This window comes from Orbicella franksi, chromosome 3, assembly GCF_964199315.1.
Source record: "Orbicella franksi chromosome 3, jaOrbFran1.1, whole genome shotgun sequence".
NCBI lineage: Eukaryota > Metazoa > Cnidaria > Anthozoa > Scleractinia > Merulinidae > Orbicella > Orbicella franksi.
This window is the reverse complement of record NC_138147.1, coordinates 31,420,733-31,441,636: the sequence shown is the minus strand read 5'-3', so window position 1 is coordinate 31,441,636 and position 20,904 is coordinate 31,420,733. Positions and strand designations below refer to the sequence as shown.

At 38.3% G+C, this 20,904-nt stretch overlaps 1 protein-coding gene across 1 annotated transcript; it reads left to right on the top strand.

The window, feature by feature from the left end:
• The first annotated feature begins 414 nt into the window (after nt 1-414).
• On the top strand, nt 415-20,013 carry LOC145482012 (protein dispatched homolog 3-like). The gene is made up of 11 exons (XM_081460592.1): nt 415-1,738; nt 5,441-5,873; nt 7,203-7,395; nt 7,965-8,799; nt 11,870-11,922; nt 12,214-12,264; nt 12,532-12,725; nt 13,573-13,905; nt 14,485-14,758; nt 16,505-16,674; nt 17,465-20,013. Exons 1-11 carry the CDS (start codon nt 687-689, stop codon nt 17,822-17,824), a joined length of 3,948 nt encoding a protein of 1,315 aa, XP_081316718.1. The 5' UTR covers nt 415-686; the 3' UTR covers nt 17,825-20,013.
• Nucleotides 20,014-20,904: the final 891 nt, after the last annotated feature.

Below are 20,904 nucleotides of genomic sequence, written 5' to 3'. Positions count from 1 at the left end.
TTGCATAAACAATATTAAACCGAAATCTCTCCTTTGGGAATTTATTCTGAAAACAAATCTTACGAACGGAAGTCTCGTATTGCTCCTCTCCTGTATTCATGAAAGAAATTTCACTCAAAAATCACCCAGTAAGAGATTTTGATTATTCGAGAGATGGCCACACCAAAGTCAACTGGTCTTCCTTCAGCGATGACAAAAGCCGTTCAAAGACTTTTTGTCTTTTTTCAGCATGTAATAGTTACCCATGTACAAAGTTCTTCGCTTCAGTGTCTAAATTAAAATTGTTTCTCTTTAAACAATAGCAATGTTAATATTGGCTCATATTTAAAGTTTTATGTTTATTACACGTCAAATTTCTTTGTCAAAGATGGAAAAAATTATTTTTAGGCAAATCTCGCGGGAATGTTTTTGCCCTCCGGTGAAACTTGAGCCATATGTCATCACGCAAACAAAATAAATAACATCACGTGACCAATAATTCCTAACACAAAGTCCCGGCTTGAGTGCCGCGATGCGAAGATGGAAGCCGACGAAGCTTGAGGGTTCGTGATGCTGTATGCAAAGAGAATGGTTTTGAAGACCTATTGAACATCTGCAAGCGTTGGCGTCTATTTATGTTGATTTTAAGTTGACTTTAGCGGAGTTTCAGAACCAGGAAGGCAAGCAGTTCGCATCACATAAGCACCATGCAAGCGGGACATTCGCGAAAAGAAAGTGACGACTTCTCCAAACTCTTCCGTGGAACCGATAGCGAGAACTTAGGACTTAGTAGTGATAGTCTAACGGTGGGCCCAGCTTTAACAGAACCAACCTTGTCTTTTCACCAGCCGAAGTCAGGTTTCACGTCGTTTCGAGAGTTTTTCTGTCGCGGTACCGGTAGCGCAAGAATTCGAGTCGAAGCACAAAGACTGCCAGTCAATGGCCTCATGGAAATCTATGTCCACCCTGTGGTATCTGTGGTGATTTTACTTGCTGCCATACTCATTCCTTTCGGACTTGGTTACTACGTTTTTCATCAGGATTACGTAGTCAGGGGTGAATATTTGGTTATAGACAAGTCGTTAGAATCTTTTGAGATTCCGGGGCACATCAGCTCGCAACGGGAGGATATGATTTCCGTTGCCTCGAAGCTCTCGAAGGAAGTTAAGGCAACTTCATTGGGAAGAGAGAAACGATCGCCACACAGATCGACGAGTAAATCAGGTCCTAATTATCAAAAGAAAGCTGCATGGACCTTGGAGCTTGTTTACTTGGCTATTGGAGACGACGACTTGAACATCTTCACAAAAGAGAGGCTCGAAAGTATTCATCAAATTGAGCAAAGTCTCATGAACCAAGAAGGTTTCACCGACTATTGTTGGAAATGGGAAGTGGCGCAGATAGATCCTTTTCTTAAAGATAACTGCACTCCTCCAATCTCCCTAGTAGACTTCTTTTTCCCTTCTGTCGCTCAAGAGATGCGGATATACGACGGTCGAGGTATGAATGACGGCGGTACGAGATATAACCTCACGGAAGCAAGTATTAAAGACAGTTTGCAGCTACTTCTCACTAAACCCTTCACCTACTGGTTTGTGGACGGTTCTTTTTCGAAAGATAACCAGAAAAGTCGATTCTTACGTGCTGAATTGAAGTTTGGCTACCCTTTGAAGTCTGGGGGTAGCAAACGTACTCAAACTAAAGCATTCAAAAGATATTTGGTGAAGTATGTCGAAGGGTTAAAGAAGTTGTCAACAAAGTGAGTATATTATGCAATCATACATGTTCTTCCGTACAACTATTTTCAATCCGCTCTTTTAGGCATTAATCGCAAAATCCCTTTGGTTGAGTACAAACAAAGGCTCTTGGCTTTTTATTTAGTTATTTTCAAGGTGCATGTTATAGAAAGCGACTCTTGAAACTCTCCATGTAACAATTTAAACTTGATGTCATCTTCGTCACGAGATTTTTGGAGAACATTTGGGCGGGCTTGTTGCAATTGAAACGATGTGATTATTTTCGATCGAAAGTTAGGAAAGACCAAAATATTTTTATCCTCAAAACAAATTAAAATATAAAGTCTCTTGTTGTCGTCAGTAAAGATATTGTGAAAACTGCCTCGTCACGGGCCAAATCTTTGAAGCATGAAACTCCGCATTCTTCGCTTGTTTCCGTGCAATATTATTTAGTGTTTTTCCCAAAATTTGAGCAGATATACAGGTACAGGTGGCAAAACTGAATGTAGATGCCGCAAGGATTTATAATTCTGTGGCTACACACTGTTTTTGGCACCAAGTAAAACTTATTTGAATGTAAATTCTTGCAAATCGTCGTCAAGATCACTAAGGTTAGACAATTACGTTTCCATTCCACCAAACACAGGGATAATAAAAGCAAAACAGCAAAGACTTTGAAAGGACTAATTGTAGGTAAATATGCAAATTTTGACAGTTGCATCAGTGGTGATGCTTGACGGAAAACAAAAGATGAAAGCAGATGGGACATGGTTGTTGATCTTGTTTAGAGCTATAGAGCTTCAAGCATCACAGTGTTGTTGCAGATAACAACCAGTTTATAAACATACATGTACATCTAACTTATCATCTGTTCCTGCCAGGCTTTCTAGAGTGCTAAACTAGGAACTCTGTGAAAACATTTGGAAGTTTTAATCTCACAAAGTTTAGGGGCTATGCAGAAGCATGTTTTGGAAGCAAATTGCACCTCTTAAGCACAAAAACATTTTCCTGAAGTTTATCAAAAAAAATGTTTTTTTGCTTCCTTGAATAGGGTATAAAGCAAGTTTTGCTTCTATTAAAGTTAAATGTGACTTTCTCATCTGGCTTGACTCAGGACTTTCTTGTTTCTGCAAAAGTGTCTTCTCTGATTTGGCTATTAGACTGTGTGACTCCAGTGACAGAGAAATCTCTGACTGTAACAAGCGGAAAATGACACTTCACAATTGAAGGGGTGAGTGCAAAACCATGCTAAGTGAAGATTTGGGTGAAAAAAAAATTTTTGCGAAAGGGCTTGAAATTTTGCATGTGGTCTTCAATGTAATAGAAAAACGCGGCCCTGTATTTTTGTCGCTGGTTTTTGCTTCGTTTTCGAGTTATAACGTATGCAAAAATACTTGGCTTTTCCTAGCCATGTCTTTAGGAGTTTATTTGTTGAACAGCAAACAGGCAGACTGTTTATAGTGTATGAAGTCAAAATCAAATCTCACAGCATATATAGCGCGGAAATCTGGGAACAGATTGTTTACATCGTTTATTGTGACGTGAACACAACATGTGAATCGATCGAGCGTCAAACGAAATACATCAAACGAAAAAGAGATGTGCCGCATTAGACCTCTGTCAACTAATATCTTAAGCATTGTTTTAAAGTACCTTGTATGCCTGCCTGGTGGTTGAGAGGCATCATAAAGTCTGGATAAACCTGTAAGTCATCAGCACGTTTTAAAGAATCAAAATGTGTTCTGAAACTTCAAAGGCAGCTGATATACCATAATCGTGTTATCGGCGTTCAAAGTCAGATCGAGCCAGGCAGCAAAGTCCAAGAGCAGTTCTTGCCCAAGAAAAATACCCTCTGGTGAGCCGTGGCCCAATTGCCAAGCGTTGCTAGCATCAAAGTTTGGAAAGCGAGAACTGGTTTTAGACTTATAAAATTTGTTTTGTATCGACGGCCATGTTTCCCGCACATGAGGTGTAAAGACCCTTCCCGGCATGCATTGCGATCACGTTCTGTGGATGTTTCTCGAACTGGTAACTAGATTGTTGAAACATAATAATGGCCAACAAGTAGCGATCGATTGTAACATAGATCTATGATCCAGGTTGCGTTGATTTTATTTCAAATCGGCATGATTTGTAGTGTTTTGAGCTTCTGGTATCCGCGGGCATGCAGATGTACGGAGACCCATACATTGCGCAGAAGGGTTAATCTGTTAATCTGTCATCCCTGTTTTTAGAGCGTTTTCACATGAAATCAACATCATTGAGCTTATAGGTTGCGTGAAATTACCATTTTGCTGTTTTCTAAGTGAAACTAACATCCTTGCTGTCAAGCGTTAACGTGAAATCAACATTTTAACCTATTCAGACCTGAAATCAACATCATTGAGCTTATGCACTGCGTGAAATTGACATTTTGCTGGTTTCTAAGTGAAATCAACATCCTTGCCGTCACACATTAACGTGAAATCAACATATAAACCTATTTAGACCTGAAATCAACATCATTGAGCTTATACGTTGCATGAAATCGACATTTTGCTGGTTTCTAAGAGAAATCAACCTCCTTGCCGTCATGTGTTAATGTGAAATCAACATTTAAACCTTTTTTGACTTAAAATCAACATTTTTGAGTTTATACGTTGCATGAAATTGACATTTTGCTGCTTTCTAAGTGAAATCAAAGTCCTTGCGGTCGCGGCGGGCCAATCCTTTGTTATGATAAACCGAGGCGAGACTTCGACTTATAACAAAGGCTTAGCTTGGTTATTACAACAAAGGATCGGCTCTGTTCATCATAACAAAGGCCCGGCTTCGTTTATTTGAAGGCCTCGGCGGGAAAAGGGCGTTAGGTATTTTAATCAAAAGTGAACTTGAAAAAAAAAAGTGAGAACGCTCCAAATTTTGCATGCAGTTTTGTTTAGGTATGTTTAGCAATGTCCCGTAGTTTTTCCGCTAAGCTTCGCTTCATTTTCGAGATATTGCGTATGCAAAAAATCCACTCGGTTTTCCTAGCGGCGTCTTTATAAACAAAGCAAAAACCAGCGGGAAAAATACAGGACCATGTTTTTCTACTACATTGAAGACCACATGCAAAAATTCAAGCCCTTTTGCAAAATTTTTTTTTTTCACCCAAATCGTCACTTAGCATGGTTTTGCACTCACCCCTTCAATTATTTCTAGCCATTTGTAATGTTAATTGATTTCTCATTGTGGTGAGCATATGTGTAATGGGGTTATTGAGTTAAGTCTAAAGGACGTCCCATGATGTGATATAACATGAGTGGGATAAATTTAGCAAGATCAAGTTGTATGATAGTCAGTTACCAAACAGGACTAGGAGGGGACTCAGATGAAGATATCAACATAAATGATGAACAATGAAACAAAAACCATCTGTCCGGAAGTTCTATGCTGCAAACAGTGAACTTTGAGTAAAGACAGCTTTTTTGGCAAGATCTGAAAATTTTCCCTTTCAATTATTCATCCGCACTTGTTCTAAGCAGGCATACAAATTAGGAAAAGATCTACAAGACTATGTGCTGTTAGAGAATTTAAGTTACTCCACCCATGTACAGAACCATGGCTTACCGATTTAGGTCCGGTTAGTGTTTCAAATGAACTGTTTTTCAAGTAACCGTTCTGTGGGTTAATTGTTTTGTTTCAAATGAACTGTCTTAAACCTGACCCATCTGTGAGTAAACTGTCTTGTCTGTTTTTATCAACAGCAAAGTGCGATTATTGTATGGTGGAAGCACAATCTTTGATTATGAGGTGGATAAAACATTGTGGGCAGACATCACACTGGCACTCTTCACGATTCTTTTTGTTGCAGCATTTGTATTCATATTCACACGTTTCTCCCTTTTCCTGACTATTTTTGGTATCATCAGTATTGCAACACCCCTATGCTTGGCTTACTACCTATTCCGCATTGTATTCAAGGTGAAGAGTCTTGGGATTCTCAGTGGCATTTCACTTTTCATCATTATTGGTATTGGGGTGGATGATGTGTTCGTCTTCATTAACACTTTTCGTCAAGCACACAGTGCTAGAAGTCTGGAAGCTCGCATGCTTCATTCCATCAGCACTGCTGGTAAAGCGACGTTCTTCACGTCATTTACTACATCTGTTGCATTTGCTGCCAACTGCCTTTCTCAGGTAAGGTTGGAAACAAAGATATTATATTCTTAGTTACTGTAGGTAAAATAAATTAGCAAAGACAGGTCTGTTCCAAGAGAGACACTATAAGTGATAACTGAGGCCTACCCAAGTAGCTTTGACTCTGAAAAGCCCAGTGGGGACGAGCCAATAAAGTATGTATGGATGTATGTATGTAGCTGTTTCGTTATTCACTGTACGCTATGTAAAATCAGAAGTCTTGTTAAATGTCCTGATATTCTTCAATATCACTGTGGGCAGAGTTTTGGCCAAAGTAGCTACATGTAATCACACCTATTTGTATATGTAATAGGACTACATGCTGGCCAATTATTTTCAAATTGGACAAGCATGTAGTCCTGTTACCTATTAATTATATAGCATCCAAAAACAGATGAACATGGCGAACTTACGGACTCGTAGTATGCTGTAACTCTTGCCGTTGTATTTTAGATGGCCATCTGAGGAGCCTTGCATAACAACAAGGCTATCTGGCTCGTATTCATCTCCATTTTGCTGTCTTAACTCTACATAAAATTGGCAAAGAACGTGGTCAAGCTCGTCTTCGGGAATATCTCCTCAACCTTTCTCACTTTGCTTCGCTCAGTACGCCTCAGGTCAAGCACTTTAACCCAGGTTTTTGTGCTTGTTTGAGTGTTCTAGTTGTGGTTTTTGTCCCTCATCTCGAGTAAATCAGTACCATCTATCTCTGCAAACCTAGCTGAAGACTCCAATTGAAAGTTTGAGACGCCAAAAGGGTGGAGAGAAAAGTCGGGAAATTCCACCATTATCAAAATATAATAAACCTTAGTGAGCTACCATCGTTGGCTGACGTTTGATGGTAGTGATAATAGCTGCAACCTGATTGGCCAATACTCGGTTCGTTTATTTATCTTGACATTTGATTGGTTGATGGAAGGTATCCAGATTTTTCTCAAATTGGACAGTTTGTTCAAAGCTAAACTAAATGTTTGAGCAAAAACTATCCAATTTCTTTTAAATTTGGACAGTTGGCAAAAATTAATAAAAAATAGATCTGTTGGCAATATTGGATTTTGATGCAGCTATATAATTAGGTATGCTTTAATAGCATGTCAGGCTTGTTTGGCCCTGCTGGGTACTTTGGCAACACCAAACTCGCCAAAAATATGAATCAAGGCTTAACCACACTGGCATGATATTCTGCTGTACAAGTGTACCAAAAAGGTTCAATGAGGTATAAAGAGCACCCATCAAGAAAGAGAGTAGTTATTTCATGTGACAGAAACCACTCACCCAAGTTTACCATAATTTTTGTACTTCATTTTTTTATGATGTTGTGTCATACAGATGCCTGCAATTCATGACTTTGGCCTGTTCATGGCACTGATAGTAGGCAGCTGTTGGTTGACTGTGTTCTGTACCATCCCCCCTGCCCTTAATTTGTGGCATCGTTACATTGCAAAGTGGGAAGCACTACTATATCAGCTGTTATTTGGGTGGATGGGTTGCATCTTTGGCAGTGGAGGTTCTGGTCTGCCTGGTAAGTATGCACTCTGAAAAGGTGCTTTTGAGTTACAGGATGAAGAGAGAACTGCTAAAAAAAATTAAGACGGATTCCGCTCAAAGTTCAAGCAATAAGTACAAAAATTATTTACTAAAAATCTACTCATAGCACAGTAACTTTTGGAATACTATTTAAAACAACTCACTTGAGTTCATTTCTCTAGGGGACCCCACGATTAAATTCCCAAGCATTGTCGAGAAAGTTAATGTCAAACCTCGTAAGAATGCTTTAAGCGTGGGTTATTGTGTTTTTAACTAACGTGAAACTTCTGTTTTAATTGAAATATGGATAACTTCAAGTTCAATTTTCTCTTGCGGGGTCAGCTTGAGAGCTTAAGTCTCGAAAAGTTCTTCTAAACTGTATTCAAAATATTACCATGCCATGAAGTTTTTTTGGTAACTTAATTTTTGCCATTGTTGCTCAAATGTTCTGCAGATATCATCTTAAACATGCTCACTAACAACCTCAGCTAACTTTTCTGGACTGTGCACCTTAATAATTATTGCAAGTCTTCTTTCTTAATTGCTTATGACTCTGTTTTACAGATGACATTGTCCAGTTTCTATCAGGGAATGACAGGAACCCTGCAGAACAGCATTCCTCTACCTCATCCTCTTCAGAAGTGATGGAACTTTCAATAAGAAGACCAACACAAGATGATGATGACTCAATGCTTGTTCAATTGGACAGCAGTCCTCCTACCTCACAAAACCCATCTCCGAGTTCCAGTGATACTGACTTGGCTATGTATGATGATCCAAACAGTACATTTGATCAAGAGGTACCACTAATGCGTAACAGAGCATCACAGTCAAGACCAGCAGTTTCTCAGCAACGCCAGCACAGCAGCTCCCATTGCTGGTGCGGACTACAGGCCGTTTTGTATCACTGGTTAGCTGTTCCAATACAGAAGTATCGTTTTGTTGTCCTGGTAGTGTTTATCATCATGCTTGGAACATCCATAGGCTTGGATGTACAAATCCAGCCGTCTACTAAACCACCTGCATTTTTCAAAGAAAGCACCAATTTGCAGCAGCTGCTGGATCTCAAGTACAACATGAGCAGTGACTCATTAAACGTGAATAATGTAGCTCCAGAACTGATTGCAAAGAACATTCAGTCAAATTTTGTTGATGATCCTATAACCGCGTCAACCCCCACCACAAAAAAACGTAAAGAATCCAACATCCTTAAAACACCAACATCAACACCTACGCCATCACCTGCAACTGCAGAACAGTCAGGGTCACACCACAAGACAAACATACTGGGGCCAAAAACTCCAAAAGCTACACCTGCTCCGACTAAAAAGACAACTACTCAACAGAGAAGGAAGTCATCTAGCCCAGCACAACCTTCAGAAAAGACCTCTTCTTTAAAGTAAGTCATGTTTGTAGTGTGGTTACTGCCTACAGTGACTGTAGCAGGGCTGGAAATAACAGTCGGTCATCGGACATTGTCCGACCAAATTTTGAATATGTCCGGCCAATTTCACATTATGATCGGACATGATATCCGAACATTTTACCAACACCAAGTTATTGTCCATCCATAAAATTTGGTTAGATACATTGCTAAAAGGCTCGAAATTGCGACTGGTATGGTCGCCACTACGGATAAAATTCTGGTCAACAGCCGAAAATACGTCTGCATTCAAAGGCTACCGTAATGGCGACTACGTTTCTATGTGTTGACAATCAATAACGGTTATTTTCTCAGATATTATGTCCTTCCAGAACTACATAGTGAAAGTCCTTTGTTTCTATAGCATTCAGCATAAGAAAAGAAAGCAATCTATCCTTTTGCTTTGCTGTAAAGGATTCCCTCGCATCGGAAAACTTGCACATGGCTGCTTGTGTTTGAAATCAACTTATAATGCATTGCAAACCCTTGAGCATTGGGTACGTCATGTATGCCTACCGATTGTGTCTCTTGAAGTGCATGAATCCTTCAGAGACATTACATTAGCTACGTACACAAAAGTAGCGGCCAAAAATGTCTTGAAATGTTTTTCTTTACAGATTTTATGCATTGAGTTCTTTTCTGAGTAAAATTCCTACTTGATTGTTATCACTTAGTTGCCAAATGGCGACTCAAGATTTTTTTTTAATTTTAGGCCCTTGACTCTGATAGTCTCAGCCATATCCAGGAGCCCATTATGGGCTTCTGCCATATCATAAAGTAGAAGTGTTCATCCTTCCTGTACTTGCCAAATAAAATACTCTTCAGAAATCTCCCTATTATGCACTATGTGCATTGTGATATGCTGTGAGCACTTCATGCTTGTATCCTTGAGTCAACTTTGGTCAGGAGCACATCACTACGAGCCTCCAACTCCCATACTGAGCCTATGTCATGGCATTTTTACAGAATGGTCTCTTTTTAGGCTTCCTTTCCCACTAAAAAGGTCAGTTCCGGTCTATATGAGCTCGAATCAGTAAAGAGAAAAATGGCGGCCTCAGGTGGACATGTCGACCTAATCTTCTGGTGAAATTATAAAGTCCATTCTTGTGATTGGTCACTGAGGTTCCTGGGGAGGGGGGGGGGCTGAATTCGTGGTAAATTCAAACTAAAAATAGATCAGTCTGTGAAAACACCGGGACAGGAATAATTGGGGTAGTTGTATACTCCTAGTGATGGGCTCCTGCTTTAAAGGGACCCAGTCAGCTGGTGCATATGCTCATTAGATACCATTTCATAGCCAATTTGCATATCACAGGGATGCGATCCATACTGTTTTTAACCAAATATGATAAAAATAATGTCATAGGATTGAGCAAAAGCACACTCAAAAACAGGTTTTTCAGTGAACGATTGAAAATCAAGAAAAACACTGCAAAGATTGAAGTGGATTTCTAGATGTACTTTGATTCCAAGTTGAGGTGAACTTTTTTCAAAGTGAGAAAACTATTGCCCAAGTCAGCGTGGTCCTAAAGCTGACTGTGTCCCTTTAATGGTAAAATTCAATAGGAAACCAGGTTTGCTTGAAGAACATATAATCAGGAGATAACCAGGAGAGATCTGTGCAGTCATCTTGTAGATTAAGTCATATGATCATCATAAATGATAAATAAATCAAATTTAAATGCAGTTTTGAACGATTTGTATTAAAAATCTTTACAGTATGTCAATAAATTTTATTATGCTAATTAATTATGCTAATCAATAATGCAAATTATCGTCCGGTCAAATTGATAAGATGTCCGACCAAAATGAAGATTTGAAAGGACACATGTCCTGTTAAAGAAGGAAAATTATTTCCAGCACTGTGTAGGTAACTTGTGGTTACTTTTTTTCTGTCATTAGGGAGTTTACGAAAACCATAATGGCAACAGCAATGGGAACGTTGCTAAACAAAAGTTTTAATGAACTATACAATGGCTGTGCACATGCATTGTTAATGATTCTTGGTACATTTCTTTGCTGTCCTCTGTAAAACCCATTGCCCATCATGTTACAAGTCCCACCAGGCATTTGTTCTGGTCGTATCCAGAACTGTCATGGTTTTCAGTCATGACATCTTCGTCTTCTCTGATAAAGTAGGAAGGCCATCAATGTTGTTTGCGTCAATAATTTTGGTTTCTGAGGAATGTGGTATCAGTTTTCCCATTTAAGTGATTCCCCAGACCTGTAACGAAATAAGGCAACCAGCGACTGCCATCAATGTGACCACGACTGTGACTACATTACTAGATCCGCCATTTTGGTTCTACCACACACTCAAAGATTGCAGGTAGAAAGACATCCGGATTCGAGAGAAAGTCATTTACATGACAAAGCACTCCGGATCCAAAGGTGTCCAGATTCAAAATTCTCACTTTCAATTCTGGATTCAAAATCTTCAGAGACATGACCTAACCAGGGAGTTTTTATTTCGGATTCGTCCTCTTGTGTGTTAACGGCAAAACCAGTCCTGACCAGTTCTAGAATGTCCTGGATTCTTCACGACTCCGGGACAATTTCCTCTAGTATAAACCTACAATCATGGACGAAAGTCCTTGGGACACTTATGTAAAGTAACGAATTTAATATGTGTGTTCTAGAACTGAAGTTTGAAAACAAAAAGCTGCTGTATCCTTTTAAAACGCATTGCTGTTCCCCCTCCCCACCCAATACAATGTTGAAAATCAGGTGAAATTGCAGGTACCAGTTTTCAACATTGTATGTGGGGTGGGGGGCGAGGTTAGGCAGATAAAGTTGTATTTGCATCTGGCATGTGCACAAAAGTGCCAAAAGTGCAAATTTGTCCCAAGACTTCAGTCCATGATTGTAGTCTTAAGATAGCAGTTTCAGCACTCCATGTTCAATGTTTTCACTAATACAGTGTATGTGTGGTTTTATATCCATGCTATGCAGGAAAAATTAATAGAAAGTTCTTTTTGTTGATAAATTAATAACTAAGTTTTTAACTCTGTCTTTTTTTAATGATTTCAATTGATTTACTTTGTAGACCTCAAACAAAGAGCACAAAGAAACCAACTAAACCTCTTACTCAAAAACCAAGTGAGTGTTATATCAAGATCCTTAGACTGATGAGTGATCTACATAAATGTTATGGCGATGCTCTCGAAAAATTCTTATGTGGATTAGTCTGTTTAGTAAGAAAAGGCTCCCATGGACAAGGTGACATTGTTTTGATGTACACTGTACCTCTGAAGCAGCCAGTTCAAAGAAATATTCAACAATCAGTCTAGTGATGAAGTGTCATCAATTTTATTCGACAAGCTTTACTTGATGAGTTGTCTACTTGCAGTAAAAGTGTTTTCTTTTATTAATTTGTTTATTTTGTCACAGATCGATCCAAGACCCCAAATGGCATGCCTGGAACACGAAAGTCAAAACCAGGTGAGAATCACTGTTATGATACAATCATGCTTGTATACAAGCATGCTGCATGCTGCATGCTGCATGGATGCAAATCAGAACGAATGGTGAAAATGAATAATGAATTAAGCCTTATTTGAGTGTCGAAGTAATCATAAGTAAATGGTTTGAAATGGAAAGGTGTTGACTAGTTTGCCCAAGTGCATCTTACAGTTCTGGCATCAGATATCAATAATAAGTAGTACAGTACTTGGACTTGCATACTTTTTTTCTCATGTTTTGTACCAGGCAATTCTGGAAATGATGTTGATTCCACACCTTTGTCAAATGCAACCTTGGCTACGCCTGATCCTTTGTGTCCTGATCCTTGCAATGCTGTTGCAAAACCCATCGTGGACTCATCATCGACTGTCTACGTGATACTTGGTTTAAAGAAAATTGACCGTAGCAGGATAACCAGAGAACATGTTATTGAGCAAAAGGTACTACTTAATATGAAAACTCCCAGAAGAGGTGATGATGCAATGATAATTTTTTTAGTTTTGCCTTGCTGTCAATCGAAGGTGAGCTAAAATGACAAGGAAGTTTCACAAGTCACCAAGTAACATTATTGTTGTCATCCACTGTCTTTGGCAACATCATTAATTTAATTGTTATCCATTATGTAAAGAAAAAGGAGCATATTTATCAATAAGTTTCCTCAAAAGTAATAGCTGGGATTTAACTTATTAAGATGGAATCCACCAGAAGTTTGAGTAACAAGTGGACAAAAACCTAGTACCAAGATTATTTACATCATATTGCAAACTTCTGTACGACTGTCTTAAATATCTTTTCAAAAAAAAAATCATTTCTAGCAACACCAAATGTCAAAAATGAATGTTGAACTTTGCACGAAACACTTGAAAGTACTAGTGAAATGAAACGGAGGACGAAATTTTACCTGTGTTTGCACAATTTCTCTGAACTTTGAAAGTTATTTTCTCTTGTTCCCATGGCAAATTGTTTTCGGTTATTTCAGGCAACTATTTATATCTTTAGCTTTAAGAAAATGTAAAAAGGCCTGTAAAATACTTGAAATTATTCTGGTACCAGATTTTTGTCCACTAAAACTGAAATTGCTCGATTTTCTATCAGATTTCCTCTTAATAAAAATAAATAATAAAACTAACTTAACTGTTTTGTGCCTTTTTGAAATAATTGTTTAAAACCAAAATTCCCCAAAGCTGTAGCCAGGGATGGTTTATTGTTATATTCACAGTGGGTTCCAAGTGCTGTTTTTCTTCAAATAAAGTCCATATTTCTTTTTAAGCGTCTTTTCTTTTGTAGGGTGAGGTTATTCCAGACTACGAATTCACAGACATGTTGTTAAGCAGCTGGTCGAACTTCATCAAGTACACTTGCCGACTATGCAAAGTTCTGAGTGACAACACGGAACTGGTTCAAGAAGGAGGAGCAGATTGCTTCCCTCTGTGGATACTGGACTACATTAAAGTACACAGACAGCAGAATCCTCATGATCCCTGGATTAAAGACTGTGTAGACATTAAGGCACCAACATTCAGTATGTCAGGGAAATCGCGTGCTAAGCTGATGAGAATGCCATCTAAAGACAGGCGTTATGGAAATTACACCTTTTGGATGAAGATGGCATTTGAATCGGTATGTTTTACAGATTTGGAGGAATTGTTCCTTGGGTGAATCACTCTATCAAAACAACTTACTGTAATAAGTAAATGGGTATTATTATACGCCATCTTTTTGTTTGGTCATAGACAAGTTTGTTTATAAATTCAGCTGTCTTCCTAAATTGCACCCTTGTAACTGTGCAAATGGAAAGATGAGTTAAAAGGCTGTTACAGAGATTTCTGTTAATTTGAACTGTCCAACTGTAGGAACTGGAAACTAGCCAGAGGCCTGGCTGTAAGCTGGAGGCCTGGCTACTTACTGATTTTGGACTGAAAAACATTTTTTTTGCAAACAATTTCTTTAACTTTTCAAAGTGGAAGTGTAAATTTAAGGTTTAATCGTGATGTGAACGCATCCCTGGCGACAAAGGCTACATGTTAATGACAAGTAGCTTACAATAAAAAAATTAACTTACTAGTTGAGTGAGACTTGATCTCTCAAATTTTTTAAACTTCAATTGAAAATGAATTTTAGTTTTTTAAACTTCTTAATGACTGAAATTTGGCAGAATGAAATCACTTGAATTAATGATTGTTCTGACCCTTCGTACAGACTGTTTTCATGGGCAAGTCTTCCAAGGAGAAAGTAAAAGATTTTGATAAATGGAACAACTTCTTGAAGGAGGAACTCAGTGCTGGCTCCTTCCCTAAGGGTTTCCAGTCAGCTTTCCAATCCAGCTCAGAGTGGGTTGTCACATTCATTGAAGTCATTGCTGTTAACAGTGCCATCTACGGCATTGTATTCTCACTTGTGTTGTGTCTGGGCTCTGTTGCTGTCTTCACAGCCAACTTCTTCCTTACATTGATTGTAATGATCACTATATTAGGTATGTTGTCCATCACCATGTCAATTCGTCATTAAGTCAATTAAATGCATATACAGTAGAACCCCAGTAACTCAAACTTGGATAACTCAAACTCCCCCACTAGCTTGAACTAAGTGCCATTTTCCTTGGATTTCACCCCACTTTTCAGTCATTTTAACTCGGTTAACTCAAACTCGGATAACTCTAATTCCCTGCTAATTCGAACTGAATTTCATTACCCTTGATCAAAATTTACCCTGATAATTCGAATTCTGGTTCATGTAACTCACCACGGATGTCATCCCATTAACTTTTTGTTGTCATGTAATCAGTAAAAACACTCAAAACTAATACTACAGCAATTTAATTTTAATTAGTTCAATCACAACTGACTGTTCACATATTTGACAGTCATTGCCTGATCTTGTGAGTCATACTGGATGAAACAGTGCTATAGCGCAGAACGTTATGAAAAGTACACATACATTTCTAACGAGATAAGTTTTATTTGCACTGTACTGTATACTGAAGTGCTGAAAAATCAGTGAACTATCAATTATTAACATGGCAAGTTGGATATTCAATCGACCCCGATAACTCAAACCCCCACTAACTTTAACTGTTTTTCGTTTCCCTTCAGAGTTTGAGTTACTGGTATTCTACTTTATTATATGGAGAAGAGTGTTTTACTTGGAACTAAACCACTCGTAGATTCCATACGCCACTTCATCCGGGACCCAAGTGGCGTATTTTCCGTATGTCACCTTTGTGAGTGTTGTATCGTTCAATGACCTCACGATTCCCACCTTTTGCTTTTGTTGAATTGGTTTCTCCATATAATGAAAAGAACATTACACGTTGGCTCGAAGATATGAATTTTATGTTCGAGTGGCAAGAACAATATCTCACTTGTTCGCTTCGCTCACTCGTGAGATATTGTTCTTGCCACTCGAACATAAAATTCATATCTTCTCGCCACTGTGTAATATGCTCTATGTATTAACTAGTAAGCACAACACCAGTTTCCTCTGATGGTTTCCCTATCACCTGATAACTTGGGGTCCTTATTGAAGGTGCAAAAGAAACAGATGTTTTGGGGCTACCCTTTGGGCAAGGTGTATCCTCTTAGGATGCACTAGCCTGGCAGTCATTCTTACCATTAAGCCGCCCAAAAGGTCTTTGCTAGCATGATTTATTTATAATTTTAATTAATTTAAAATTAAATTATTACACAAACTTGATCTCCTAAAGTTCTTTTCAGTGAAATGTTCCCCAAAAAACTACAATTGACTTTTAAGAAGATTACGACATTTTTTTTTGTAATATTTAAGACATGATTCGATGTTACTAACATCATCGTCAGTTACAGAATATTGAAAAACCGTTAGGAGTATATAACAACTAGGCGAAACATGCATAATTAATTATGATTAAGTGACAAACATTGATTACATATTTGAGTGAGTACAAAGTGTTTGAAAGAATATAAAGCCTAAAGCATAAGTGCCAGGTTGACATGATGAACTTAAGGTAAATTGTAGTTTTTGGGGGGAATGTTTAAGGTAAAGTGCAAAATATGGCCTTATGCATCTGATGGCGCGATGAGGACTGATGATGATGAAAGTGCAAAATTCACCGGTCCCAGACTGTTGGACATGACTTTCTTTGTACTCTACCTATTGTCAATAGAGTTGTCTGCATTTGTGTTCAGATAAGATTACAACACCAGCAGAGAACATCTTGTAATTTCTATGACTTTTCTCAAAGGTGTTTTAACATCAGTGGTAGCCATATTTTACCTGGCATCTTGGCAGCTTGGAGCAGTGGAAGCCATTTCACTGTCCATTTTGGTTGGCACGTCAGTGGATTACTGTGTCCATCTTGTAGAAGGCTACATTATGGCTGGAAATTCCATACCAGATGTGAACTCTTCTAAGGTTTGTTTGATGTTTGAAAAACATTTCGAAAATTTAAGGTGGCTTTGAACCCTACCCACAGAATTTTTTAAACTTTGCCAAAAGTTGCATCTTATCATGCTTATCACAAGTTGATAGTATAAGAAAATTTCACTGTGCCATTTTTGAATTATAAGCCCCTAAAGCTGTAATTAAGAGTGTTTTTAGGAGGTCATACTGTTGCTATGGTAACCTATTGTGTCGCAAAAATGATACAAACATGTTCACCAATAATTGGTTAGTTTTTTGATACCATGACTGTAGCATCAAGTGATAAAGAGTGGTTATAACAACCCATCAAAATCTACGTGCTGGAAACTGTTTTGAGCCACCTTAAATACCTTAGAAACAGCATTTTCTCCTCCCCCTTATTCCCTGTAGAGTTACCTCCCCCCCCCCCCCCCTCCCACTCTGGTCATTGCAATCATGAATGTGTCACAGTCATCCTGACAACAGTGTGGACAATCAAGGTTCCAGATAGATGAATGTACATCAGACATTAATAAGGGTATTATTGGAAACTCAACAAACAGTCAAGATTTTTTAAAAAACTTTGGACTCTGTTACTTTAGATTTTCAACCATGCAATTCTCTTCAACAATGAGCATTTCTAAAGCAATGTAAACCAATAACAAAGAAACCTTTGCAAGATTTATAGTACTTTTGACTGTATAGTGTATTCAGCACATAACTTACAACCATCTTCATTCAGCCAAGTAACTATTTGTTAATCACTTTCAACAGTTATATTTTGTCTATTTTTACTTGACAGGAAATCCGTGGCTGGAGGACGTTGGCCGCTGTGTCCCACATCGGCACTGCCATTCTTAGCTCAGCCATTACAACTATAGTAGCATCAATACCTTTATGTCTGACAGTAATTCAGCTGTTTGCGAAGTTCGGTCAGATCCTGGCCATCAACACTGCAGTGTCCATTTTCTTCACCCTGACAATATGCGTAGCTCTACTATGTATCATTGCACCAGTTAGATTCCGTGCTTCTTGGAAATCATCACTGATAGCCCTTGGAATTGTGGTAGTAGTGTATGGATTAGGAGCGATGATTCTGTACTTTATAAGTACAATGGTAGTTGCCATCCCAGGTCCTGCAGGACAGCCCTTGTTTTCTTAACTGCATGCAACTCTTAAAAGAATTTGAGAGTGTTTGCTCAACTGCAGCTCCTTAATAGCAGTGTGAGACAATAATCTTGTAAATGGCAACTTGTTTAATGTATATAGGTAACATTGCTGTATAGTTCTGAAAATGATGATCCCTCTTACTTTTCTTACTCACCACCTTAGAGATAAGAAGAAATCTTGCAATGGGTGAATCTCATGTTGCAGTCACTTGTTAAAGGTTTCAATATAATTTTTAACGGGAGGGAATCCTCTAGGACCAAGGGACCCCTGAAAAAATTTGAAATTCTACTCTTGTAGAAATGGGTTTTCTATCAATTTGGACCACAAAATCAGTACCACTCAGTTGCCTACAAAAGAATATTGTGGATAACTGAATTGTAATATTCAAGTCCATCATTGCAGGTGGATTTGCTCATAGTTATGACATATTTAGAGTGGGCTCTCATGCACAACATTTCACAGTGCATCAATGAGTGAATTTGCTCCACAATTTGAAGATACCAGGGAAATACTGCACACTATAACCAGCAAAATTGTGGTTTCTTTGACTTAAAATGAGCTCAACTTGTTAGAAGACTGTTAAAATACCGATGGCAAAGTTCTGTTCACAGCTGGTCAATTTGTCTAGTGGCCGGCCCTTAATGAAACCCCCACTTGTGAGATCATTGCCCCAGTTTTCTTCTTGTTTCTAAGGTGGCGAATTGGTATTTTGCAAGATCTCCTACTATTGGCACTGACTAGCTTGGGGTACTGCTAAAATGTATACCATATGTGGATTAATCACACTATCGGCTAATAGAGGTGTCTGCTCAATTTGGGTTCATTGTAAAGAAAATATTACACTTAGGAGTTAATGAGGTTGGAAGCTTGCCTTATTGAGGTTGTCAGCTGCTTATGAGGTGATGGGTCTGCTCGATGCAGTTCTGATTTCAGGGTGATTTTACTTTCAGAAATGTACAGTATATTGTAGCTGTTTTAAATTACAGCACGCATCGCAAGAATTCCATTCTATTAATACCTCTTTCAGTGTTTGTGCTGTTGCAAACCTCATGCATATAGCCATTCACATGTTCAAAGAATCTATTCTTTGCTGCAAGATTCAGTATGGTGGCATAATTATCTCTGACATTTTGCAGTGGAAATCTTGTGATGCATGTTGCATTTATGGAGAATTTTCAAATTCGTTGGTACGCATCCATGTTGCTGAATTAATGGTGGTACATAATTTTTTAACTTGTTTTGGGCAAAATGTTTGTTTTTACTAGTACCTAGGATAGCTGTTTATATATTAAATTAGTAGCCACTCAATATGAATCAAATAATTTAGAATAGAAAATCGGAGATGATATTTTTGTAATTTGTTAAGTACCTTGATCTAGTCGTTCTCTCTACTCTTCAGAGTGAGATCATGACTATGGTCATGTTATTCACTGATGAGTCATGCAAATGAGTCAAGGGGTAACTAGTATATTCAGATGTAGGGAACAAGCATTGTTTTTGTCCCCCATATGCCATTTTACAGGCGTGTTCTCAGTTACCTGGCCCATAAATGCAAGTGAGGCACTGGAGGTGACCCTGCTTTGAGACAAATGTCTCTGGGTTTTTCATTCAAATGCCTACTAGTAGCAACTTGATTTGCCCACCAAAAGCAGTGAGGTCTGTATCAAAACAAGGTCACCTCCAGCCTTGCTGCCATTCAAAAGCCAAGTTACTGACTGACACAACTGTAACACAACTGTAAAATGGTCTATGGGGTCTTTGAGATTTGACCCTAACCCTGAGGACTTACTGGCAGGCTTGTTACCAAGCAATGCGATCTTGTCATGGTGACAAGATGACGTAACACACCAGTTTTGATTACTGCATACAATGTGTAAACAATAAGAAAAATGGAAATTTGTCCTTTGGGTAACTTACAAGTAGGAGCAGTTTTAAAATGCTGCAATGATGAGCAGATGACTTGTGGGTTTTAGCTGAAATGCTAGATACTTATCAACCCAAAAGAAAGGTAGTTGTAAATAGTTCTGTAAGTCACGAGCATACTTTCGTCACATTGAGAGAATTTTCTATTGGCTCTCCTTTACAATCATAGTCATTAAATTTGTAAATGGTCGTTAGTCATTTATGTACAGTATTTAGCCCATATTGTGTTTAGAAATTAAATTTAACAGCTTTAAGATTGCTTGTGCTTGTTAGGTATTATATATTTTTCCTTTTCATTTGTGAACAAAAGACCAAGTGTACACCTTACGGTGTCGCTGAGGAACTTACTTTAAATTCCTTGAATTGGTTATGGGTCAATTCGTGTTACCCTATTTAAAGTGCACACTTAACAAACTAACACTTAAAAACAAATTGAATTTAGCCCCTGCAAACGTTTTGGGTATATTTTATATGTAACTATGAAAGTGCATTCAGATGAATTTAGGCTTAATTTCGGCCACACTCTTGGGTCCACTGGTAATCGAGCCTCTCTGAAGTATTGGTTTTTTTAATGCCTTCTATTGTGAAATTATCTGACTGTTTTTTTTCCCACTGTACTTAGGAATTATTGAGTATAGTTTGTGTTCCTCAATAAAATGGTGTTTATAAAACACAAAACACACAATGTGTAATCTTATATGTATTGAGGTCTGCACATTGGAAGTGATATATCAAACACGAAAGACCATGTTTGACCACATTTCCAAACACTGAGAAGAGAGTTGAAAATACGACGCACAGGGGAGTATTTTTGACGAACTTCGAGGTGTTTGGAGATGTGGTCAAACACTGCCATGAGTGTTTGATATATCTTCTCAACCGAAACTAAAACGGAGGAGAAAACAAAGAAATAAAATCGTAAAAAATCTCTGCTAATTGAGATCAGATATCCAGACGCCGTCACGGTTCTGATTTCCTTTGTTTCAACTTGATGAATTATTAATGAGTTTGAGAACTAAGAATACAGTGCAACCAAAGAATGCATTAAATCCTGGACATCCATGTTATGTATATTAGGTGGGGAAAACCTTTGACTTAATCATGTTAGTTTATGGTTTTCCTTTTGGTTTCTATAGGTAGCTTCACATT

Coding starts and splice junctions, on each gene's coding strand:
- LOC145482012 (XM_081460592.1), top strand. CDS start 687: ATGCAAGCGGGACATTCGCGAAAAGAAAGTGACGACTTCTCCAAACTC. Junction 12,265..12,531: donor AACACGAAAGTCAAAACCAG/GTGAGAATCACT, acceptor GTTTTGTACCAG/GCAATTCTGGAAATGATGTT. Junction 16,675..17,464: donor CAGATGTGAACTCTTCTAAG/GTTTGTTTGATG, acceptor TTTACTTGACAG/GAAATCCGTGGCTGGAGGAC.